The sequence below is a fragment of the Aulonocara stuartgranti genome, assembly GCF_965226115.1.
Source record: "Aulonocara stuartgranti genome assembly, chromosome: 14".
In the NCBI taxonomy this organism is placed as follows: domain Eukaryota; kingdom Metazoa; phylum Chordata; class Actinopteri; order Cichliformes; family Cichlidae; genus Aulonocara; species Aulonocara stuartgranti.
Window position 1 is genome coordinate 12,592,196 of NC_138950.1, and position 26,036 is coordinate 12,618,231.

Sequence of the window (26,036 nt, forward strand, 5' to 3'; positions counted from 1 at the left end):
ACAAAGCCATTGATCAATGGAAAATGTTACTAGTTGGTGCATTCTTCCCAACTCTAGTTTGGAAAGCATATCAGATGTTTGGAGCCTGGGCATCACATTTACTCAGCAGATCAATGGAGGACATGCATTAGAGCCGTTCTTTGAAAACCTCAAGCAGTTCTCGAGGACCTTCACCCTCGCCCCCACTGTCTGCCTTTCGCAGAACATGGGAGGAAATGTTAAATCAATAGTTTTGATATATCTCTGCCAGAACGACCTCACCTATCCCAAATACCAGAAATGACCAACAGAATTTTAATACTACTGAAAAACTCTCTCTTTCGCTCTTTGGCTTTATTGTGTTCATTGTGTTAGTCTTTGTGTATGTGCTGTTGGCATATTTATAATTTGATTATCATAGAGCAATTATGTATGCAGGCATGTATGTTTACAAAAGATAAGATATGTACCTGTTTCTGCTGAGAGTAGCCCAGCAAATGCAAGGATAAAGGCGTTAAAGTCTTTGCGGGTTGGGATGGAGATCAGATATTAATTGATGGAAGAGATTAAAAAAACAAACAAACCCAAATGGACTGCAGATCCTGAGAGAATGCAAATGTAATGGTGGTGTCGTGCATCCGTTCCTGACCTTCATCTCTCAGTCGTGAGGACATCACTGCACTGTTTCCCCAAGATGTCAGCCACCTGTGGGAGATGAAAGACACGGTGTTTTGTCTGACTCACAGAGGAACTCTCTCTCCCGCATTCATTCATTTCCCTTTCATTTCCTCTGCAGTATCTGCTTTTGAGAGTAGTGGTGTCCTCTCATATTTCCTCATCATAAAGCACCTCCAGTTTGAGCCGGACAATATGGGCAACATCATAAAACCGTGTTTTAAAGTTCTAACATTGTTTGCAGATATGAGTTTGGGGACTTTTTTGTTGATGTTTAACCTGAATACCATAGTAGTTGGAACAGAACAGCCTGAGATAAACTGGGGAACATACTGGAATCAAAATATAGAATCCAAAATTGAACTCCAGGAAGGAAAACTGTCAGGAGATAGAAGCTCTCCTCCGATAATGGCAGGAAAGTTTTACTGGTCTTCCTTAAACATCATGAGTAGATCCTCACTATTAAAGTCATTTCAGAGCATGGCCATGGCACTGATTTTAGAGTAGCTAGTCGTATTTGTGTGGTACTGGATAACAGTTTTGTAATTTTTATAACAGCCCAGGTAACAGTTCCCATCTGTAGACACTTGCTGTGGGATTGTTATTGTATACGACTGTATTGATTGTTTTGAGCAGTTGAAATGTTGTCAGCAGTATCAGATTATGACATTAACTTTAAGTGAGAACCCTCTCATGTCCTGCTGTTAATGTTTGAATTCATTGTGAATCAATACACTGTTTGGATTGCTCCATCAGGTAATAGAGAAGTCTTCAGATGATTGTGGCTATGGTGAATAGCTTTAGATAATAAATTTAATAAACATATAACCTTGACTGCCCTCTACAACGCCACAGTACCATATTGTATTACATTTCTATTTTTATATATTGCCCTCTTCACTCACATCCGTTTTCTTGTTAAATTGAGCTCGTTTGTGTATTTTGTGCCATTCTCAGTTATTTATTTTATCAAGCTAGGTTGCTTTAACAATGTAATTCACCAACTTTTGGGTCAAATAAATGTCATATCTTATTAAACCATAATAGCATAGCAAGCGTCTCTTATTTCATTATATAAATGCTAAATCCATTCTCCAATCCAAGTTAAATGCTATCACATTTCCCCACATAGATAATCCAGATTATTTCAGGACCACATTTTCAATATGCCAAACGATTGGCTTATTGTTCATGAATTATACAGAGGTACAATATCAGAATAGATTTTGATTTTACATATTGATTTTTAACAGACCATTTGTAACCAAGCCAGTATAGCACTATGTCCACCCTTTTGTTCAATTTGAGTGTGCATTTGTGTTTGTTTTCATGGGCATTAATAAGCAGCTGTGCTAAGTGAGCTTATTGCCATGAAAAGGATAAAAACCAGTGATGGTGCAAGTGAGTCGTGTCTGTCTCATTGACTGTGTCTCTGATTGCAGCACCTAAGTGCTCTCAGGCTACCATGCTAATGTGAACACAGATCGATGTCACTTTCCTCTGCCCTTTTATGTTTTGGGAGTGTCTATAAACAAGCAACAGACGGTTGTTGGTCTCAGTCTAGATTTTTACCTATCTCCCCCTCATGATGTATTTAACTCCTTGGTTTCTCACTCAGCGTGTGGCCTGCAGCAAACCCCACTGTTTTAAATATCTATCCATCTGTTCTCCTTTACTCGGTGCTGAAATGTGAGCCCATTCATCACCTCTGTTCCCAGTTAATTGACAACCTACCCTTCACACTCAAACTAAATACCCATAACACACACGCTCGGTATCCTGTTACTTTTTCCACTCCTGCCTCCCATTCCAAAGCATTTGCTCTTTATACAGTTTATTATAAAATCATCTGCCCACACCCCCAAATTAAATTTCTCTATTTTCCAGCCTACTTTCATGGGAATGTTTCATTCTTCTCCCATTTCCATCACAGCTGCCTTCAGTCCTTTGTTAAGATGGCTCTTATGTTTTCCCACTATCCCCTCTTTATTCACTCCCTATTATCTGCACATTGTTGAGCCTTGCTCCCATATCGCTCTCTCTCTCAGTGTTGCTTTAATCTAGGCCATCAAGTGAGCTGCACTTGTTCATAAAGCATTTCAACCATAATGGGCCATTTGCTTAATTGTAACAAAAAAGTCCCCTCGCTTCTGATCTGCAAATTAACTGTAGCACGAGAGGAAGACCGATTATAATGATCAACACAAACAATAATTCTTCGTTCTTATCTAGACCCTTTCCCCCCTTGTTTCTTGGACTCTCCCCTGCTTTATTCAGCATCTAACTCAGCATGTCTGTCGCTACGTCTCACAGGCCCGGGCGCGTAGTAAATGGTCTGTGAAATTAATGGCATTAATAGTAATCGCGTGTGTCCTTCTCCTTCCCTAAATAATTGAGGTCTTTGCATCAGTTCCTGCACGTGCTAGACTCTCACTCATGTTTCAGTTATGTCACATAGGTGCGTACCGTAGGATCTTTATATTTGCAGTATGCTCACATACGGTTTATTTGTGTAGCTGTATTGCTGTGTATATATGTTTATGTTTTGATGTTGCATATACAGCAGTCTAAAGAAGCAGGACTGAAGTATTCATCTGTCTTTCTTTTGTCTTTGTCTTGCTGCAGTCCCCATAGACTCGACTGCAGGTATCAAGATGCTGTATGTGTTTGTGGATATCCAGATGGACAATGCACACTTCCTGGACACAATCAAGTTCAACTTCTCTCCTGGACAGTCTCTTGCACTCGTCAGCACTATTCAGTTTGTGGCGGCGCTGCAGGTGATTAAGCGCCGGTTCTGTCAGACTTTGTGTGCATTTGTGTGTGATTCTCGCGTCGGAGAGAGCTGACGCACACAGTTATTGTCACTTGTATTTTCCATATTACATAAAGAGTATATTTTTCTGTACAGTACAGGAATACACACACACACACACACACACACACACACACACACACACACACACATCTCTGCATTTGTACAGTATACTTTTTTTTGCAGTTCCTGGCTTTTATGAACAAGCTCACACGCCGCTCTTAAAGCTCAGTTCAAGTGTGGGTTTGACAAATCCGGCAGCAGTTATTTTGGATTTGAAAGGTGCAATGAACTCGGAAGGCCGCTCGGTTCAGCATCGTGCTCAGTAGTGCTCTTTATATAAGCAGTGGCAGCAGCTATAGTATTAAGCTCGAGCAGCCTTCTTTCAGGCTGGCTGCCTCCCTTTTCTATAATGCATTTTGCTGCTTTCATATGCTGTGTTGAACCAGCACCACTTTGGACCTTTACTAATGCAACCACTGCTATTTTTAAATCAAGCTCTACCGTAACAGGTCACATTATATGATGGGATGTTTGAGTCCGCCTATGTGTATATGTCTGCATAAGTCTCTATGTTTTGTATGCATGCTTGCTCTCACTCGTGTCTTATGTGTGTAGGCTTGTTGGGGTCACACAGTACGGGCGGGAGAAGTTCACCCGTATTCCTTGTGGACTGCCTTAAATTAGCCTTAAATCGTTTGTTTATCCTCAGAACACACACACTTTTTCCCTTTTTTTTTTCTTCTTATAATAATTGTTCACTCGTTTTCTCTTTTCATCTAAATGAGTACACATGAACTAGTTCATTTTTCTAAAAATTAAAGCACTCTTTTTTGGTGCTTTGCAGAAGCATGAGGATTTAAACACCAGTTGTGTGTTAAGAGTTACACTTCTGGCAGAAAATCATTCATGACCCTTTCAGTATCACTTGAAGTTGACATTTTCAGTCTTTTAAAAATATTATATTATTATAATATTCTATATATTTGCACCAGTGGTAATAGTGGGTAATCCCCTATCTTCTGACTTTTAATTCTGTTTTTCCCTTTTGCATACATTGAATCGAGACCACAGACAGTTGCACGTTTTTATTCCTCTGGTTCATATCTTTAGCATGCTCAATTTAAAATAAAACAATGGACACTACATTAAAGTGCAGGTCTCTGCATTAATATCACTTGATTTACATCAAATGTAAAATTGCAATGCAAACCTCGAAACCCATTAAAAGGCAGACTTGGCTTTAATGTAATATCTATTGTTTTGTTTTACTTAAATGTCCTACAGCACAGAGTCTGATGGAAGATGAAGAAAAATGTTTGGTCTGTATGTTTTCTGTAGGTTCAGACTCAGCCACATTCATATTCAATGCATCTCTTGTTATCTTTCCATTATTAAAAATGTAAAAATGAACCATCAAAAGTGAAGAACCTGATTAAATATGTGCACAGAGAATATAATCTCTTCTCCTTCCTCCATATTCTAGGCTGTGAGTGCAGCCCTCAAGACAGAGTATGATGTGCATGTCCCACAGTGTCGCCCTCTGTCACCGGGAGAAATTTTAGGCTGCACCTCCCCTCGCTTGGAGCGCCATGTCAATGCCATTGTGTAAGAAATCTTATTCCTCCTGTCTCCCACCTTACAGTGTCTGCCCAGTTCCTTTTTTTTAGTTAGCACAGATTAGATAGCTGCAGAGATCCAGCATTGGCTCATCCAGCCATTGTCTTCTCTCTCCTTTCCTTCCATAGTAAAGCCTGCTATTGCCATGCCCACCCATGTGGCATGAGTAATAATCTGTATGCCATAATGCCTGTCACACCAGACAGAGCTGGCTGTGATAACCAGCCATATCTGTGAGCTATAAGGAGCCAGAAACGGCCACCTTGAATAGCTTGGATTGTATGTATTCAGACACCTTTGGCTTGTTTCAAGCCAGAGTCAACATATTCACATGTTTTATAGTTTAGATTTAAGGAAACGCTTTAGCAAAATATAACACCTACTATACGTTGCCATAGTAAGGATTGACAGGTTTCCTTGATATATTAGTTTCAGCTTGTCTGATTGCCCGTTTTAATTTCTTATTTTCCCCATTTATTTAATCTTAATCAGAAAAAAAAAGATGATGCATCCAGTCAGGAGCTGCATGTACCCTAAAAGACTACTTCCTGTGTATTTTCACAAAAACACAGTTCATGTGCGATGTGTCAAAGTGATGCTTATTTTGCCTGTGCTGCAGGGAGGAAAACGCTTGGCAAAGTAACAGGTCCAACTAACAAACAACACCTCCGCAGCTACTGTGTGTCTATACATCTGGTGCTGGTCTGCAGTAGATAAATCTTATGCTTTGTAGTGCACAGTGAGATGATGTTCCCTTGATATAATTATGCCGAGGTGCACAGCCCCATATGTCTGATCTGCACACATCTAATGTTTGTCCATGCGATTAAAATCTCCCAGTGCGTAACAGCTGCACAAGGACGGGCTTTGCTATATGCATAAGTGGATACAAAAGTGATGTGTACTGTGTGTCTGTTTCAGTGTGTCTCTTTGTATGCGTGAAAGCTGTGGAAGGGTCAGAGTGTGTTTCACCTTCTAATCCAATGTGCGTTGTCTTTGATGTGTCAGCTGGCTTGTGCAGAGGTGTGCTGGGAGAGAAAATCGATTAGCCTACCTGAGGGATTACATTGAACACATGAGCAATGATGAGGACTTTAACCTCACTGGTAGCACCATGCCCTAGTGTTAAATTTCAGTCTAAAAATATATAGCTGAAACATTTTATTTTGATGTGAAAGCTATATCAGAAGTGCAGCTACAGCGAAATGGTTTCCCTCTGCTGATCAGTCTCTTTTTACTTTAACGAATTATTCGGGTAATAGCGCTTTGATTGTTCACTGTCACTAACGAAAGCAGAGCAGATCTGCTCTTAATATGATTTCTTTTTTACAGTGCATGGTTTTGTTCAGCACCTGTATTATAGCAATAAATGAATATTTAATATCAAGTCATCCTATATGAATTCGAAATGAGCAAGTTCCCGCAAAAAGTGGTGTGTGCTCAAGCTGTAATTGCATTTTATCAAAGTTTTGACCCGCTTGAGCAATATGAAGAATGAATAGTGATGCATTAGTCTTTAAGGGTGATTTTGAAGCTCTAAAAGGTCTTAGTCTCTGTCATTTCCATAATGAAAAGTATTTTTAAAGTGTATTGAAATGGCCATTCGCCCATTTCGATCTGCCACCTCTAGCTCTCACTCATAATAGAACAATATGAAGATGTGAATGTGAAAATAGGCAGTTGCGTAACGCACAGGCACACAGCATTCTGCCATTCTAGTGAGAGCACTTTTGAAAAATAAAGAATATAGATAGAAGGACTGTGGTCATAGGGAGCGTTAAAGCACACCAACCTTTTTTAGCCGCAGAGTGCTGAGGACAACCGTGACTGAAATGCAGCAGGCTTATTGTTGGGAACATAATTATACGAGGGCCTTGGATGTTTCTAAGCAAAGAGAGGCAGTGCAACAGAGGCTCTCCTTGAGTTCATTTTGTGTTCAGTGTTATTACACAGATGCAAACAGAGACAAACGTGCTTACACACAACCATGCACTTGCTAACAAATAGAGCCTCAGCTAGTCGTGTCTCTTGGTAGCCTGTATGGCAAACCACCCACAGCCTGCTTTGAGCCACTCTAAACACTGACCAATTAGTGGGTTTAATTGCACGTCCTGGCACAGTAGGCCTTTTGAGACACCTGCTAAGTAATAAGTAGGGGTACTGACCTGAGTCCCCCTCAAACTAACAACAGGATTGTTCTCAGCCTGACCCCAAGGGGCATTTATGTAAGAGACCTTGCATTTTTAGACACCTCCATGTCACTCAGTGTTTGCGGTTTGTGAACTCCACGTCTGCTTGCGCTCTGGCGAATCCCCAGCACCAGACCCCGGGTTAATTGGGAAAGCTTGTATTCTCTGTAAACAGCGTGCTCCGCTCGTTGAGGTCACATTCCCAAACAGCAGAAGTGGGCAGACCCTCCACCCAAGCCGTAAGGCTTCTGCCCGAAAACACTTTGGTCTTCTGTTAAGAGGCTGCAGACATAAATTAAAAGACAATGTTAAAAAAAAAAAAACAGAGAGAAAACGCTGATGGAGAGAATAAGAGAATAGGTCAGCATTTCTTATGGCTGCACAATGAATTTTAATCATCTTCAGGGAATTTTCTTTGCACACTTTATTTTTCCTCTCGTTTCATTCACCTCAAACATTGAATTGATTGGTATCTTTCTACAGTTATCTTGGAGATGGAAGATTTCACCTGGAATCAATCATGATTGCAAACCCAGACATTCCTGCCTACAGGTATTGTCACATATTTCATGTATATCTCTCTTTATATGATACAAAATAGTGTTTATTATAGAACTAGTGTTAGTTTGATCATTTGGGGGCAAATGATGTCAAATAAACTTTTTGTAATAATTGCAATGAAAAAAGTAAAACATTTTTTTAAGTACGGAAGCGATCAACATTCATAATCACCTTTTTGGATCCTCAATTTATGTTCTAGGCTCAGAATCTTATGATGCTTTTTAGTGCTGTTTAAATTTAAAAACTGCTTGCAGTCCTGATTATTCACCTTATCGCAGTGGCATGATAACATTATGTGAAGCTCAAGTTCTGTTTTGATAAGGCTTGCTTGCATGCAAAGTGAAATTGTGTTGTTATAGACATATGCACTGCTGCATAGATCACAGGTCTCTCTCATAAACAAGATTCTAATCTCAAGTGTACCCCTTGTACCAGAGAAAAGGAGATTAGATGCTCAAAAATACATCTATTTTTCCCTCAGATACACTAACTCCTGTTGTATTTGATGACTTTTTGTGATTGGATTTTTCACCTTTTTTCTTTTCTTTTTTTTTTTTTTTTTTGGTGCATTTATGTCCTTGAGATTGATGCCAGAACAATGGATTGTAATATGTGTAATCAGGTTCATTCTTTCAAAAGTATCGACACGTCCTGTTCACATCTGTGATTTTCAGCCTTTTTCTGCCTGGCTATGCTTGTAGATACGACCCCTACAGTAAGGTGTTCTCCAGGGAATACTACGACCACGAGGCCATGCGCGCTATAAGGCTCCAGGCTATTGACAAGGCTCGACTGGCCCAGAGATGGGGACTGATCTTGGGCACGCTTGGCCGACAGGGCAGCCCTAAAGTCCTGGAGGTGAGTTTGCATCCTCATTTCAACACTCTACATGTCCCGAGGCCACTTGTGCAACGGCTTGTAATATTTCTTAGCGCGAGTTTTTTTGACAAGTGATTTGGTGACATGAAGTAGTAATAAGACAAGAAGTCGTCACACTGGGAGCTTGTTATTTCAAATTTAGGATGATGCAGCCAAACAGCCATGGAAATCTTATCCTTGATCTCGCTGCTGGCTTCAAGCATGACTGTGTTGGAGTGTTACTAGTGATGTATGATTTTGAGCGTTTTCTGTTATTGCTTCCACAATACAAACATTAAATAAACAACTACAAATAAACATCTCAAAGCATAAAGAACAGTCTATACTTTTCCTCGGTGAAAGCTTTTGCAGCACAGTCCCATCACATTATTTGCATAAATTAACTCTGGAAAATTCAGCCACTTAGAAATGCAGCTCACGTTCTTGTTCAGCAAGCATTTCTAAGCAGTATTCAACTGGTTAATTGTAATAATTCAGTGAAATGTGGGGTATTTTTATACATAAATGATTTTAAATTATCTATCGGTACCTGTTTAATGCTCTCATCACACTTTGTAGGTAAGAACTATTGGCATGAGAATTCATAAATAGTATAGTAAGTGCACACAGTCAAAGGCTGGTATATTTGGTGCAGACTCATAAGTGAGAAGCTCAGTCTCTGCAAGTACAAAATATTATGTATTAGCATGCGTGAAGGTCTCTAGTCACTCTTAACTTGCAGCTGGTCCTCCTGCTTTGCCCTCTCTTCAATTGCCAGTTTGTTTTTCTCCTGTTTGTTCCTTTTTCTTTGTTTTGTTTCCCCTTCTTTTCCCTACTGTTTTGAATTTTACTTATTACTAATTAAATCATAATTTAATCAGTAATAATTCAGTACTGTATGGATTGCTGTATGAAAAACTGGAGCCTCCATCTAAATGCTAGATGTAAATGGTTTAATACTTCCTCAGCGAGTGTACATGCATAGACTTGACTTGTTCGCAAATATCCAGACTCAAGAGATTATGTTAGCACTGATGTATAAATGTCAACTAGAGTGAAAAGTTTAATCTTTGTGTTGCATTCGGGGGTGGATTTAAAAAAGGGATTTGAATACAAACTCACCAGAGATCTTTTAAGATTAGGAAGTGTAGTGTCAGATAACCTCTCAAGTAAGGGGGCAGAACTATCTGATAAGAGCACAGTGATCTAAATGTTGCAAGATACTCCCAAGGACAGCGGATAACAGTCACATTTTACCTATATCTCATCAAAGAAGGATTTATGGGATATCTTCTGGTTTGTCTGCCTTTTGGATTCCCAAGTAACGCCTCAGTCCGCTACCCACAACTAAAAAGACAGAGTGAGAAAAAGAACCAAGTTCCTTGATTTGGCTAAACAGTTTAATTTAATGACATGTTTTATAAGGTCTGGTGACTGGGCTTGTGCCCATCAGGCCTTATTCACCGACCCTGAGGAATGATAGCCACATGTGACACCGCTACTCGCCAGTCACACTGTCTTTGTCTCGCTTGTCTGTCAGTTTTCTGTTGTGAAAAATGTCTTTATAATGGTATAATGTTTTATAACTTCTGGCTAGACTGCCCTTTTCCAGAACTGCCAAAGTGAATTTTACCAGATGGGTGTGGGGGACACTGATGATTCAGTTGCTAACTGTGTTGGAAACTTTCCATGCAGAAAAAGCTCAAAACTATTGTGTACAATACCTCACCAAGTAAAGTGTGTTCTGAGTTGTAGCTGGGCTGATTTATTTATTTGTTTTAAACCTTTGTTCTGTCAAATCTATGGACAGAATCTTCAGGTGGACTTAAAGAGTGGAGAGAAACCAGGCACATTAGAACTGCAGCTTTGCTGGTGATGTAATTGTGTAGGTTTCATCAGACTGTTCAGCACCCGATCTAACAGTTTACTGCCAAGCCTGAAGTGATTGCGAGATTCAACACTTCCATGTCTAACGATGTAAGACTCTGCCTGAAAACACTGGTTTTGGGGATGGTAATTAATTTTATTACTAATCAAAGGAGTGGGATCATATGGTCTTCTTATATTAGATTGACAGATGAGTTAGTTAATCCACCACAGGAATGCATACACTGTAAAAAACATTTAAATGAGCCAATCTGAGGCACAAATGCTCAATCTAAATTCCTGCCCTCTCCTACAGCTTTAAGCTCTAGGTGGAGACTGCGAGAATGGGATTTCAGTTGTAAGTGCCCAATAAAGAATTATCTTTACAGTGTGCCTGGACACATGGCAAAAGGATGAAGAGATTGCTTGTCTGTATAGAGGCTGGAATAGTACACTAGGCACTTAGCGCTGAACATAGTTTGGGGGTCTAATCTGTAAGCTTCCCTGTTGAGGTGTTGAGGCCAGAGCTAATTGGAAAGAGATTGAAGGGAAGAATCACATTATACTGGAGGGAGTGTAAGATGTTGTTTCCAATGTGTAAATGTGCATTAGCAGAAAAAATAAATAGGCGGAGATGCAATAGTTCAAAGCTTGATGTTCAGATGAAAAAGTCTAGTCAAGCTGAAACTGTGAAAGCACAAAACCTCTGGAGTGATTATCAGCACATGTTAATGCCATAAATCATGTGACCTATACCTTATTATATGTGGCTGAGTTTCACAGCCTATTTTATGTCTAGAAGGCAAAATGTTTTCATCTCTTTTTCTTCCAGCACCTGGAGTCAAAGCTCCAGTCCTTGGGCAAGTCCTTCACTCGAGTGCTTCTCTCGGAGATCTTTCCCAGCAAACTGGCTCTGATACCAGATGTAGATGCGTGAGTATTATAATGCATACACACAGTTTTTTTTTTTTTCAAAATGTTATTCATTTGATGGTTTGTTTGACACTGTCACATTTTAAAAGAAATATATATATATTTTTTTTTTTGCCCAGACATATTAAAGACATATATATGGTCAAGGGAATGCATACCACTCTAGAAACACAGTATGAGTATGTATGAAACAGCCATTAATTTCTCACTGTGGTGTTGTGGGTAAACTTCTCAAATTAAATCTGAAACTCTGCCCTTTAAACCCAAATTCCTGAATATGCGTTGCAACAAATATAAATATGGACTTATTTACACATGCGCTAACGCGTGCCCTAATTAAAGCGTTCTTTTATTTAGTTAGAAATGCTGAGCCAAAGCAGATGAAGCAAAATGATTTCTCATATTCTCTTGCACTGTTTTTCATTCTGTTTTGTGCTCTGTTTTTCCTTGTTCGTGTGCTATGCCATACAGCAACATTAAATCCAAAAATTAATTAACCTACACACATCCCTAAAACTCCTCCTTTGGCTCTTTGTGTTCTTCATTTGCCAATTCTTTATCACTGCTGTGTCTCTCTGATATAAAGGCTGGGTAATTTATCTTTCACATCAAGGACCCTGCCAGAAATCTAGTGTTCAGCAGCTAGTAGTCACCTAAAATTTGCAATCAACAGCATTTGAAATGTATTCTGTAAGCATCACTGCACACTTAATTGGGTAGTCAGCATAATTTGCAAGTGGGTGCTATAACAGGGAGCTGACAAACAGAGTTTATAGCTTTATACACAAAATTGGCATTCAAGTCCTGGGAAGAGTCCATGATTTTGCATATGGCATAAAAGCAAACAGTCCAATGTAATGAACTTGAACGAGTCATAAAATTTAAGCTTTGGCACAAAGTGAATTGAAAAGGGATCTTTATACACAAATCATACATTGAAGTGCATACTTTTAGTCTGTTTTGCAGTAAAGTTAAAGTAGAAAGTACATCAACCTTGCCCTTGATGAAGATTCAGGGTTTTTTCTTTAGGTTTTACTTCTGTTTATGTAAGAATTTTACTTCTGAAGCAAGAAACCTGAAGCAACTTGATAAAGACATTCTCATTCTCTCATACACTAAGATCTTGACTTTTACATCTTGATATTTGTAGTGGTAGGTCCTGAAATATTTTCTGCTGTGTAGCACTGTAACCCAGTTCAGCAACTTACAGGTGTCTTTTAGACATGGACTCCTCACGTTTTATTCAATGAAATATCAAGTACTCTGGCTCCAAGGTTCAGTTTGTCTGATTTATCTGACTTCCAACCAGAAGAGCAGAGTTGAAGATGGATAAGGGGTTAGTGAAACACTGATGTGCAGCAGCGCCAATCACATTCGCACAGGCACAGCACTCACACTCCCTCAGATTGGCCTCTCACTGTGGAGTAATGAGAGGTGTGATGTGTGAGGGAGGAGTGGGTGAGAAAGGGACAGAAGGTCTGAGAGAGAGTTGGGGAGAGAGAGAGATGCAGAGGTAGTTGAGGGGGCTGTGTTTGGAAAGCGAGCGATCACAGTAAAAATATTATTTTTTTATTTTTTTTTTTGGCTCTTGTCTTCAGACTGACGTATGAGTACAACTCAAACATTATGTAATTCAGGCACGATTCACTGAACCAAAACAAACCCTCATTACAGACAAAAAGGTTTCCAGCAAGATCTGTTTCACTAACATTAAAACTAAAGTCCAATCTGCACATGTATCACAGGTAGGAATTTATTGTATGGTTTTACACCAATTTTTTATCCCATCAGTAAACCCTAGATTTTATTTTCCTTTAATTATATTAAAAAAAAAAACTGCTTTAAATAGATGACAAATTCATGTTATTACCCAAAGTGACCATGAAGTTGAATTAGCGCCATACTACAGCAGGTCTGGAACTAGAGACAAAACCAGAATATTATTAACCTACAGGGTGATGATTTATTGCTATGCTGTTTTATTGGTTTGTAATAGTTTTATCTAGGTGCACCTAATAAGCTGTCCATGGAGTGTATATACATCAGAAAATAGTGCTGGAGTAGTCTGCCTTTGTACTATTGAAGACAAGTCTGTTTATCATTTCCGAGTGCTGGAGCCAACACAAAACCTGAGTTTCTGTGCTGGTCATAAAAGGTATCCGAGAATCTTGTCTAGAAAAAAAGTTCATGTTTGGTTAAATAGTTCCAGTTACTATTGGGCCGGTGGTTATGGGCTATTCCTTCCCTGTACACCCTGTCACATCAGCATGGTTTGCTGACATTTATTCACCAATAATAAGTCAGACTCATTTCTGATAGAAGCTGGAGTTCACCCGGTTGGTAGTCGTGGAGGATTTTAGGCTTGATGGTTTCCCTGGGCCGGGGATTGGAACGCTGTACTAGGAGGCTTTTTATGGACACTTGTTGCTGCAGATGCATTTCAGCAAGTGCAAAAGAACAAAAACAGGACTGATGCATGATTGTAGGCTATTTAGAGCCATTTCCTTCATTTTTAATAATGTGGCTTTGTCTGTAATCATAAAATTGTTCCTTAACAAGCCTAAAAAATAGAATAGAATAGAATTCAACTTTATTGTCATTGCACATGCACAGGTACAGGGCAACGAAATGCAGTTTGCATCCATCCAGAAGTTCTTTAGTGATATAGATATATTACAATATATATTAGCAATAATATAGATATGTGAGTATATTACAGAAATGGGTCTATTATGGTATGTTATAATGTACACGGTATGAAGTATGTTGTGAATATTCTATAACTATAAGTATGTACAGGCTGTAGTGAGTACAAGCTATGTACAGGATATGAACAGGATATAAATATGAAAAACTATACAGAATATGAAATAAATAACTTTACAGAATCTGGGATATACAGCTATACAGAAATGGGAACTATGCAAGTTGTAAACAGTTGTAGGATTAAAGATTATCGAATGTACAGAATGATTATTTACAGTGACATTTGAAGATGACTTGCTACCAACATTGTTCATATTACTGGTGATAAATATTTATTGGGGGTGACGACTTTAACCCTTTTAGAGCCGATCGGAGCGGGAACGCTCTGTTATGCGTAACTATTTTTAAATCCCGGTAGCACTGCAACCACGTAAGCTAGCGCAAAAATTTTTTTTGCATATGAAACCGGAGGAGTTGTACTTACATATTGTGCCATCAGCTTGTCCTAGGTCACGGTTTCCTTCCACATAAAGCTTTGCAAAAACTGCATAAAAAGCGCTTGCAGGAACAAAAACATAATATTCCAGAAACACGCTTTGCCGGTCCGATCAGCTGTTCAAAACACTTCCTACGTTGGAATAGACGTCAGCGCGAACTTTTGCATTTCCGCCATTACCTGGCCGAAACCGGAAGTGACGTCATTTTCGCGGAAATGTAGTCTTTTTTGCGATCAGGGCCTCAGGGCCTATACTGCTCTTTTTAAAAGTTATCTTTGACTTTATGACTTTCTGTGTCGTTTCTGGGATGCTTAGGACTCATATTGCACTGCTGGAAATAGTTTATTTTGACGCATATGCTGCTTTTTTGCAAATTTGCAGTATAATATTTATTTTCGTTTTTCCTGCAGTGTATAAAAATTGGTGTATTTCAAAAATAAAACTATGAAGACACTCAAAATAAATTTCCTGTGGTGGGAAACTATTTTGTGCAACTTTTTTGTATTTACAGTTTTGAGGGATAAGCCTCTTAAATTTCTCTAACTACAAATATATGTTAAAAAATCAAAAACGATTTCCAATTTTTTTGTAGTTTATTGCACTTTTTTGCAATTTATGTAATTACTATGCACTTAATGAATACATATTATTAAAATCTGGGCTATAATGGTTGTATTAATGTATAGCAACTTGAAATGCTCCCAAAAATGGCTCCACAGCATGTAAAAATATAATATAAGCTCTGGCGGACTTGGTTCTATGGTAGGTCTTAAAGGGTTAAGTAGAATTCTTCTGATGATAAATTTGACATTTATTTATTTATCAAACCATTAGTTTGTTCACCTCTAGTATTTTTTCACTTTGCTCCTCCAAATAGTTTGTGAGACAATTATAGACAATACAATTCACCAAGTGTTTGAAGCTGTGTCAAATCTGCTTGTGTTAAAAGAGGAATTAAAGAGAGAGACAAAGCGAGGGAGATTGAAAGATAGATGGTGAGGCGGTAAAAGACTCACTCCTGCTCAGCACTAACCAACATAGCACACTGTACAGATCCCACCCTCAGGCTTTCTTTGTCATTAGACACACTACTCACTCATATAAAGTGAGAGGCACCATTAACATATGCTCTTAAGAGTGTAATTAGGCTGTCCCCAAGCAGGTTCTAAACTGTTGTGCAGACATCTGCACAGCACACACACTTATCTCAGCCAGACAGCAAATGCCATCCGCTACATTTCAGCCTTTTATCTCTGTTCAAATATTTTTGGGGTCTGGGAGGGGGGCTCCACAAAAAAAAGAAATTGTTTATTTTAATTCAATTAGCTAGTTTGCAATCAAAGGTGAAGAAATTGTTCTCTCCTTGGAGTTCTGAAAGGTTAATTGTTCTTGCTCTTGGCAGGTCAAGTTTGTGAGTGTAATTGAAGCAGAGCCACACAGGTGGAGGGAGTCTGCGGTGTAATGGGCCACAGTGGGTAATGCAATGAACTCAGGCTGGAGCTCACATAGCATATCCAGATTTAAATGTCAGGCAGTTTTACCTTTATACATCACTTGTATGCTGCTCCTCTAAACTTTATATGTTGTGTTGTAATGAAAGCATCATGTTTTTTAGAGCACACAGATCATTTTGAGAGAGGCTGACTAAACAACTGTCCACAAAAGTCTGTGTGGTATGAAAGACTCAAAGCACTTTCCTCCTGGAAAGTAATTTCCTGGTGACTTTTAGGCACCAACAACTGGGTGTGTTCCTCTTCGGTGAGGGTGTCACGACTAACTCGATAAAGCCTATGCTTAATCAATACAAAATGCGGGTAGGTCAGCGCTGCTTCAGGGTGCCCCATGTAATCATCAGTTTTTATCACATGGTCAAAGACATTACACTCTGCTAAAGGCCTTAAACGCATCCTCACACGCTATGCCAAAAGGTTATTAAACCCCGGGTCAACCTGTCCCCAGAATTAATTAATTTGAAGTGGCTCTATGGGATATTTGTGCATGTCCCCATGCAAACACCTAACCTCCACCCACTTTGCCTCCAGCAAAGCCCCGGGCCAAACTAGGGTTTGGTTGACCGGGTTCTGTATGTAGCCTGAGTCCACCATAGCCTGGCCGAGGGAGTGTGTTGGAGGGCTGGCGACACGGAACACTTCCAGCAGTCCTGCCCTGATCCTCATGCAGCTCCCGGTGAGTGAGGTGTGCCGTCTTTAGCCGGTGGGACCTGCAAAGAGACAGACAGGTGTGAAGGGTAGATGATGCTGGTGGCGGGCCTCGATGGTGATGCATTCCACAGCTGCCTCCATGGAGCCGGGACCAGCCAACTACTCACTGCTGGTTTCAGCTGCCCCACCAATCCTCTCAGCTGCCCAGACAGGTGGTCCTCCACATGCGTCACCGCACCAGGCCGACTGGTCGGTGGTAGCGGACCCACTCTGCTGTGTCCACTGGGGGCCTCTTCGTGAAATGCTAGAGCATGATCATATCCAGCAGCGATGCCTCTCCTTTGGTTGGGCCAGGCTGCAGCCACCTGGCGAGGGCAGATCTGCTAGCCTCATCAGGTCTCCCTGGAAATGGCAGCAATGGTCTTCCGGTGCGAGCTCCAGCCAATCCAGTATCGCCTGGCGAACACACTGGAAGCTGACCTTCACCGTTGTGGGGAGGCTCAGCGCTGCCACAAGTACCTTGCTGGCCACTGTGGTACCAGATCCTCCAACACTCTGGTCCAGTGCTCGGCCAGGTGCTGCAACTGGTCAAACTGTTTCCAGTGCACCGTCGCCTGCTCCATATGCATGGCAGCTAGCTTCACCACCATATGGGCCAGCCCCTCCAATGGCTGTGCCAGACGCCGGTCCATCATCCTTCACCGGACTGGGTTTTGGCCCCATTGTGGTATGAAGTACCCAAGGCACACAACATGGGTGCTTTTATTTGCCATACTTCCTTTTCTTGCGCAACTTTCGCACTGCCTTGTCCCCTTACAGCACACAGCTCTCTTGTCAGGTCCCTGCATCCTACTAAAATAGGGAAGGCATGACCAGGTGATGGAAAACAGCGTTGTAGGTCAGCCTCCCCTGACACCACACCCTAAACCCACTGCTCCACCCCTCCCGTGCAGCTGAGCTACAAACCACACCCCGCCCACAGTCTGTTCCACTGTTTGTTTGGGGGATTTTTCTTGGTTTGCGAGAAAATTGTGAAACAAGGGTCAAATGAGACAAAAGCCCACCTCTTTCAGTGTCTGTGTAACTCTCCTGTTTTTTTAAAGTCTTTGTGTTTTACTGTACGTCATAGGTGTCAAACTCTGGCCCGCGGGCCAAATTTGGCCCGCAGCCTAATTACATTTGGCCCGCGAAGCCATACCAAATTATTATTACAGCTGGCCTACCGGTATTATACAGCTAATATATATATTGTTTAGTATTAAGCTTTGCTTGTTCCATGTTCAGTTTTTCAGCAAAACTTGTTTGAGTCCATAAGAAGAGATTCATTCTTAAATCTGGAGGAAGATCTTTTTTTCAATAAATATTAATGTTAGCCCGCGACCTTGTTCCAGTTTTAAATTTTGGCCCACTGTGTATTTGAGTTTGACACCCCTGCTGTACGTCATGATGATACCAGTTCTCTTCCACACTTGCTAAAATGATTTCAAAGATAGCGGCTACAAATACTGTTTCCACTGCTTTTAAGGAACAATACAGTGGTACTATGCACCTTATCACACTGCAACATTCAGAAAGTCTCATTGCTAACACTTTTAAGTCCCGCCTCAGTTCATGTGCCAATCAGCTATCTTCTCCCTATGAAGGACAAATCCTTTCTTCCTTCCCTTTTCATGCTTTTTGTCTTGCTTCCCTCTCTACACTGAGTTAGCCCTGAGGATTTACTCTTTGCTTATTAATCACCCTCCCTCTTTTTTTTATCACTTCCAGTGTTCTTTTTTAATCTTGCACTGCAAATTTGCATATTCAAAAACATGTTGCATATAAAAACACACATATACAAACTGTTGGTTTTTCTCCTATATTTAGCCCTTTCCCCCACTGTTTTCCTGCACTAAGGCCGCTTTGATGCACGTGCAGTGTTTGTCTGTTTAAAGGCTCAGGTTATGAATAGCGGCTGATAGACCTAAAGGTCACATTTCAGATTCCAATCTCCATCTAAACTTGGCCAACTTAGGACTGAGGAGATTGGTGCTTGGTTGAAATGTCTCTGACTCAGCTGGCTCTCAAATTAGGAGGATGAATCAGAATTCACTCTTTGGGGGGAGCCTTTTTTTCCCTTCTTTTTTTTTTTAAGTGTTAGTTGAAAATGAGAAAATGCCATGCATTTGCCCAGAGGGGGTGGAATATTTCTGTGACAGAAAGCAGAGTGGAGTGAGCGTCAGCGGTGCAATCAATTCTGCAGCCGAGAAACTGTGTGAAAGTTGGAAAATGAGGGAAAGACAGAAAGGAAATTTGACGCAGTACCATATATTTGAAAGTAGTCAAGCACTCACAAACTAAATCTCAAACTGGTGTGTCCTTATTGACGTTTACCTATCATTAGTCTTTATATACACTGCAGTTCATTTTGTATTTATCAATCATCCTGATGGATCTTCATCATAAGGATTAGGGACAGGGAATGTTATGCTTCCTCAGTAGAGACGGAGCTGTGAATAGCATTGATCTGTGAAAGCTAACCCCCCGTAGCCCCAGCCACTTTCCGTCTCCATTTTCCCATTGTTCAGTTTTCCCTGCAGCTGTTTACTTCCACACACCCTCCTCATCCTACTCCCATGCATTTTCCAGAGTAAACACGTTCCTCCCTGCCTGTCTTCTTCCTCTCTTCTGCCTCACTTCTGTCTTCTCTTCTTGCCTGCGCCTCTTCAACCCCCCCTCCGGTTTTTCATCTTCATTGCTCATTCTCCCTATCTCTCTGTATCTGTGTCCTTCTCTCTCTTTTTTTTCCCACCCCCCTCCCCATCTCTTTAATACACAGCCGCTTCACCACTAAACCTACGCCCACCCCACCCCATCCCTCCGCCACCCTGTCTGCGAGCAATGTAGGCTACCTCCGTGGAGACCGGCTGGTGCGGCTTTTTTTATTCACACTCACCTAACCTCTTCCTCTTTTCTTTCACAGCATTTCTTTGTACCCCTGTTTGCATCTTTTGCAGTATTTTATTTTCCTCTCTGTTTCTACCTCTTGCAACCAGTCGGCACCACTAGACCTCTTGAAACCTTCATCCCTGTCTTTTCAGCCTCCCTCTGACTATGCATTCAGATGGTGTAGCATGGCTGTCTTTAGAACTGTTGCAAATCAGGACAGATCTCTCCAACAGATGCTGGAGGTCAGGTGGAGGGAGTCTCCTCGCACTAACCCACTGCATCACGTACCCACATGCAGTGTGGAGTTGTAGATGTGCTCTGCCTGTCTAATAGGATCTTAGTCTCTCAACGTTATTGCTTAACTGTTACACTCGCATTTGCACTGATTCTGAGGTGTACGTTTGAGCTAAAATTTGCACCTATTCCTTACAGGTGGGTTCAGATCGCTTGTCCACGCCTTTCTATCGACTGGGGCACTGCCTTCTCCAAACCCCTTCTCTCTCCATATGAGGTAAGCATCAACCTTACAGCCTCTCAACAAGCCGCTAATCGCTTTTCATACAAGTGTCACACATTTCACACACACAGACCTTCCTGTCAGCACATAACCTGACTGATGTCGTGTTGAAGCCTTCATCAAAGTGCAGAAGGAGAAAGTTACATTGTTAAGTGATTTTTCACGTTGTATAAGACTCATCAAGGCCTTGCTTGTGCTGTAGATGAAGAATTATGTCTAGTTCTTCCTCCCTCTTCCTCTCCCTGCCATAAAGCACACCAGCACACGCATATAAAACACCATCAGTAGCAGACTAGCCCCCCCTGCTGGCTGCAGAACCATATAGACACTCCCCACCCCTTTCAGCTTGTTTTTCTAAAGGGAGAGAAATGGATCGGACAGCATCCCATAAAGATCCATTTCAAAACATGTGTTTGTTTGTCTGCAGCTGTTGTCGCAAAAAAAAAAAAAGCAGGCTTGTTTTGTGATGAGCTTGGCAGTTATGTCACATTATGCTTTTATGTGACCTCACTGGTTAGCACTTGAAGTCAACTATTAATTCGTTCAACGGGGTTTTTTTTTTTCCTCAGACGTATGCCACTGATTTGAATACTGAAATGGCTGCAAGGGGAATTGCTGTCTTGAATATTGGATTGTGATTTGAAATGGTTGCTGTTATTTTCAGACTACACATCTTTGTGCGCCGCACACAACGTGAAAGCACTTACATTTCAGAAAGGGGCCATTAAGAATAATGATAGCATTCACCTTAGAAGAAGAAGTAATGGTTATTTTGCATTGTTTTTGACTGAGGTCTATAACGGCGCGTGCTGTAATGAGGAAAGCAGCAATCTGTTTTCTTAAGCCCTTTGTGCTACAGTTTGCTTTGCTCTCCCCGCCAGCTATTTGGGAACGATGTTTGTGCATTTAAATAATTTGGTGCTGCTCTTGTGTCTGTATATGTGCGCTTGTGATAAGTCTTAATTCACCCGCATCTCATACCTATGAGTGTTACACGTCTCGGTGCGCTATGCTTTTCACTGTGGCATTTAGGAGGAAGATGAAGAGGAACGAGATGGGAGGGTGAAGTGAGCAAGGAGATTTATTTTCAGTGCGTCTCATGTTATATTTATAGTCAATAAGACACACTTGGCTCTCCTGTCAGAGCAGGGATTAGCAAGAGAAGCTAGCTTCCACAGAGAGAGGCAGTTGGTGTGAGAGGGGAACGAGAGCAGTGGGGAAAAGAGAGAGAAGTGATTGAATAAGGGGTAGACGAGAGGAGGAGACTCTGGTAGAAGGCTGCCTGGAGAAAGGAAGGGATGGTTACTCTGTAGTGTTTTTATTTTCTGATAGATTGTGTTTTAAAATCTGGATATGAAGAAAGTTATTTTGCCTGAAAAACATATATTTCGGAGATTTATTTTTTTTTACAACAGGTTAACATAACTGGGATGCAATTATATCTTAAAAGAGAAAGAAGCTTTATTAAGTTTCCAGTACTTTCTTTTAAAGAAAAACAGTGTTTTTACTTCTGGTTTTATTCAGGAAACTTCAGCCTTTGCGTAAGAGAACAGAACACTGTCTTGTCGGTTTGGGTGCGTGCTATACTAACGAACGACAGTCACAAGCTGCGCAAGTGATGAATTATGTCGCACTAGAAGAAAGATTTCATCACTTTGAAGCTGAATTTTTCATGTCTCCTTTGAACTAAATTCTCTAACGGGTGTATTTGGAGTTTTATAAAATTTCTATGACTTGTTTTCTCATCATAATTCCATACATCATCGGAATTATTCCAAATAGTTCAAAGCTGAAGTTAGGTCTTGGCATCTAAACAGCTTGAAAGATGAACGAGTACTCTGATAAATGAACAGTCAAATGATTTGTTCTTTCATTCAGAACGCTTGTTATGTATGCTTTTTCTTTCGTTCGGAATCAGTATTCACAGGCATTTCTCTTCCATATGGAGCAGTCTTCACTTAAGTCACAGCTCTGTCATGCCACCGTTGTTGTTCCTCTCTAACAGCTGTTGTAGCGTTCAGTGCAGCTGCATAGGGATAACATGACAACTCTGCCTGTTATCCAAGCTTATTATTATGACACCTGTCTTGTCGGTATAGTCAGTCTGTTGTGTCTTCTCATCACTCTTTGGTTTCCTGCTGCTTGTTTGTCCAAAACGCTGAAAACTGCAGATACAGTACTAGGTGACAGTGAACATCAGCGGAATCATGTACCATAACACCTTGAAGGGTGCCATTATTGCACCTTTTGCTCATCGTTTCTTGTCCTTTTTTGATTTGGTTCTGATTTGTCACTGTCTCGCCATCTGTATTTCTTGGTATCTTTCAGGCAGCTGTTGCTTTACAAGAGGTGGGCTGGAAGGAAGTCTACCCCATGGACTTCTACTCCAATCAGAGCCTGGGTCCGTGGGCACCTAACCACCCTGACAACCAACCTGTGAGGCCTGCTCGTAGACAGACCCAGGTGAATAGAGCTGGGAGATAAAAAAAGAATGAGTGACGGGTGGGGAACGCTGATAAAAAGTGATTACACTCTGTTCAACTCATGCTTGATGGTCTTTATCAGAATGTCACCACACTGACACCCAGTGGCACAGTGACAACAGGACATGTATCTCAACATCTCTTTGTAAGGCGTGGCTATGACCTTGACCTTGATGTTCCTTTTAATTATTAAAAAGGAAGAAAGGTGCATAGATATTGATTGAGTTACTGCTCTGCGGATACATCATACAGTAGCTGTATTTCCAAGTATTATCATTTGTATGCCTGAGGTAGGTACTGTCACTGCTCCAAGTGTTAATGCTATCCCTCTGCCTGCCTGCAGAAAAAAGGCTCGGAGCCAGCCATTCCTGCCAAGCACTGTGAGCAGAACCAGTGCGCCCCCTGTGGCTGCCAAGGGGAATGACACGCTAACAAGCAGAGAGAAGTCAGACCAGAAGAGGAACAATTGGAATTTGAGTCAGTCTAACTTCAGAGGAGTTTTCAGCCTCTTTTTCAAATAGATTTTCTGCCGATATGATGAGCAGTTGAGATGCGACCTGACCCTGTTTTGCTTTCTTCTTTTTGTGGTGAAATTTTGAAGACAGTAAATCAGAAATGAAACCTTTCTTGTTGTGAGCAGGTTTTTTTCTCCCTAAATGCAGTGCTGTTCTGAAGCTATGAGCCTGTTTTTAAAGCTGAGTGGTATGAGTTCCTAGATGCGTGCAGAGCTAGTCACGACTGCTCTCCGTTCTCATTATTTATTGATGGTGGAGTCTGTCAATAAATAAATAAATAATCCTCCTATTGCTGTTTGGCCGTTACAGTAAAAACTGATTGACAGGAGCCTACCGTGGCCTCAGCTGATCCCAAGAACCCTCCCCAGGTGGCAGCACAGTGTGACAGGTGATTTTTGGAGAGTTTTAATTCTAAACAACTACCCAGCTTCTCCAATCACATCCTCCCTCTGCTTTCCACCTTTGTATCACTTCAGCAGCAAATGGCAGTGAGAGAGAGCGATACTGCCAGACATATCCGGGATGCATCACGTGTCCCGCTAGCAGCTACATTTTTTTAAGAGCTCAGTATTTGCCACAGTACTGTGTGTGATGCATAGCAGTCGGGAATAAATTATTGGCCAGCAGAGCTCTCTTTCAGCTGATGTTCGATTTATATTCTAGTTTGTTCTTTCACAGGCAAAAAGGAAGAATGTTAATAATCTGCCCTTTCCTCTTCTCATAACTCTTCAGGTTTGTTATCCCAGTCTAAAGATTTGTCATGATTTAAATCAGAAATGATTTACTGATTACAACATAAATAAAAGGGCTTTTTTGGATTGTTTAAAATACAGATCATATACATTGAACTTTATGGTTTTAAATTTAACCATAATAGAAACAAGAGCTAGAAAAACTGTATATTTTAATATTTAATATCCAGCCATTTACTTTCTGCTGCTTATCTGATTTAGGATCACAAAGGTGATGTGGCCACTCACAGCTAAGGCGAGAGGCGGTGTACCACCTTGACAGGTTGTCAGTCTGTCTACTGCATGATAACACAGACAACAGCTCAGCATTCACACACACGGCAGGTTTCGAATTGCTGATTAGCCTAACATGCATGTATCTGGACTGTGAAGGGGTATCAAGAGAGAAGCCCGGTATGGGGACAACATGCAAACTGCACATTGAAAGGACCCAGGTGCTTCTTGTTGTGGGGCAAGAGTGCTAACCATTCCACCACCACCACGCCTCCCTTATATTTAAATACAAAATTGTTAAATTACATCATGATTACTTTCTTAATCAAGTAAACTTAAAAAATTATGAGGACATCAAATACTGACTGCTGAAATCTCCACACAGTGAGTCCTTCAGGTTCCAAGTGTGACATGACAATAATCAGACTTGTGATCTAAACTTCATGATGATGGCAGTTAGTGAAACAGGACAAAAATCTCCAGGTTCACAGGTTTTGTAATGTTTTGTAATGCCGCCTCACCTCCCTGCTTATAGACCCCTTAAAAAAAGGTATGTGAAGAATCTGTTGGAATTTAGAGTAAGAAATGAAATATTTTTATATTTGCAATCCACTGTATTTATTAGCCATTTACAAGTTTTATAAAACACCAGTTTCCACACAGGGAATAGTTATCTAGATAAAGTTCATATATAGCTAACAAAATCATTTTTAATCAGCGAGTGAAGGTTATTGTTTGATTATTTAACTGTAACAAACAAACTAAATCATCAATAATAACTTTTTTTCTGATGCATTTAAATCTTCACTGAGTAACAAATTACATTTACAGCTTCTACATGAAATGCGCTGTATCAATACTATGGTAATGATAATAATATCACCTTTATGCCCATCACTGTATATTTACATAAGAACTTAACATACTAAATATATCATTTGAAATTTGACACTTTCTAGTTTGATTTTTAAGCACCTTATACTTCATTTTGCTTTTGCTTCCTTTTCCCTCATGAAGACTTACGATTTATTTTTTTTTAATGTTCAAAGCTGATGCTCAGTTTTATATGTAAAAGGTCCAAATAACTAGGAGAAATTCATTCCCCTGGGATAAGTCCCCTTGTGTTTCTTGTGTTAGCGGAAATCAAATACTTAAAAGTGAATTTATGAGTATTTGGATGCAAGAATACAGTTCACAAAACCAAATGAAAACTAGATGTGAAAAAAATGAAGTAAAACCAAACCTTTAGAAATATCCCAAAATGGGAAGGATATTTGTATAAGAAATGCTAAAAACATAATTTTCTAACAGTTTGGTTGAATTTGTCAACACAAAAATAAAGAGGAATTTTAACGCTCTTAAGTGTTGTTCCTTTATAATAAAAAATAAGCTATAGCTAAACATTTTAATAATAACAACCATATATGAAAGAAGCAAATTCTCTCTATAAACTAACCTGTCTGAAAAGAGAAGCTGAAATGATGAAAAACACAAACCTGTTACGACCCCAATATGTGAAAATGTGTAAAATGTAAATAAAAACAGAATGTAATGATTAGCACATCTCATAAATCCATATTTTATTCACAATAGAACATGGCAAAAAAAGTTAACTGACACAAATTCAAAGAATCCGGAGAAATCTCTGTGCGCAAAGGTCAAGCCAGAAAATCAGCACTTGAATGGCTGTGATTTGGAGGGCAATGAAGTTGAAGTTAAAACCCTGTATTGTGTTTTGGAAATCACTGCATGGGCTGTGAATGGTAC

The 26,036-nt window shown here is 40.4% G+C and overlaps 1 protein-coding gene across 2 annotated transcripts in view; it reads left to right on the plus strand.

Moving 5' to 3' along the window:
• dph1 (diphthamide biosynthesis 1) overlaps positions 1-23,414 on the plus strand; it is a 76,139-nt gene extending 52,725 nt beyond the window's left edge. For both annotated transcript variants that reach the window (XM_082503960.1, XM_082503961.1), the window contains 8 exons: positions 3,280-3,434; positions 4,956-5,077; positions 7,762-7,830; positions 8,541-8,697; positions 11,396-11,496; positions 20,222-20,300; positions 22,635-22,769; positions 23,133-23,414. In XM_082503960.1, the coding sequence (XP_082360086.1) occupies positions 3,280-3,434; positions 4,956-5,077; positions 7,762-7,830; positions 8,541-8,697; positions 11,396-11,496; positions 20,222-20,300; positions 22,635-22,769; positions 23,133-23,213 (899 nt within the window). In that variant the 3' untranslated portion in view covers positions 23,214-23,414. The remainder of the gene's footprint in view (positions 1-3,279; positions 3,435-4,955; positions 5,078-7,761; positions 7,831-8,540; positions 8,698-11,395; positions 11,497-20,221; positions 20,301-22,634; positions 22,770-23,132) is intronic.
• Positions 23,415-26,036: the final 2,622 nt, after the last annotated feature.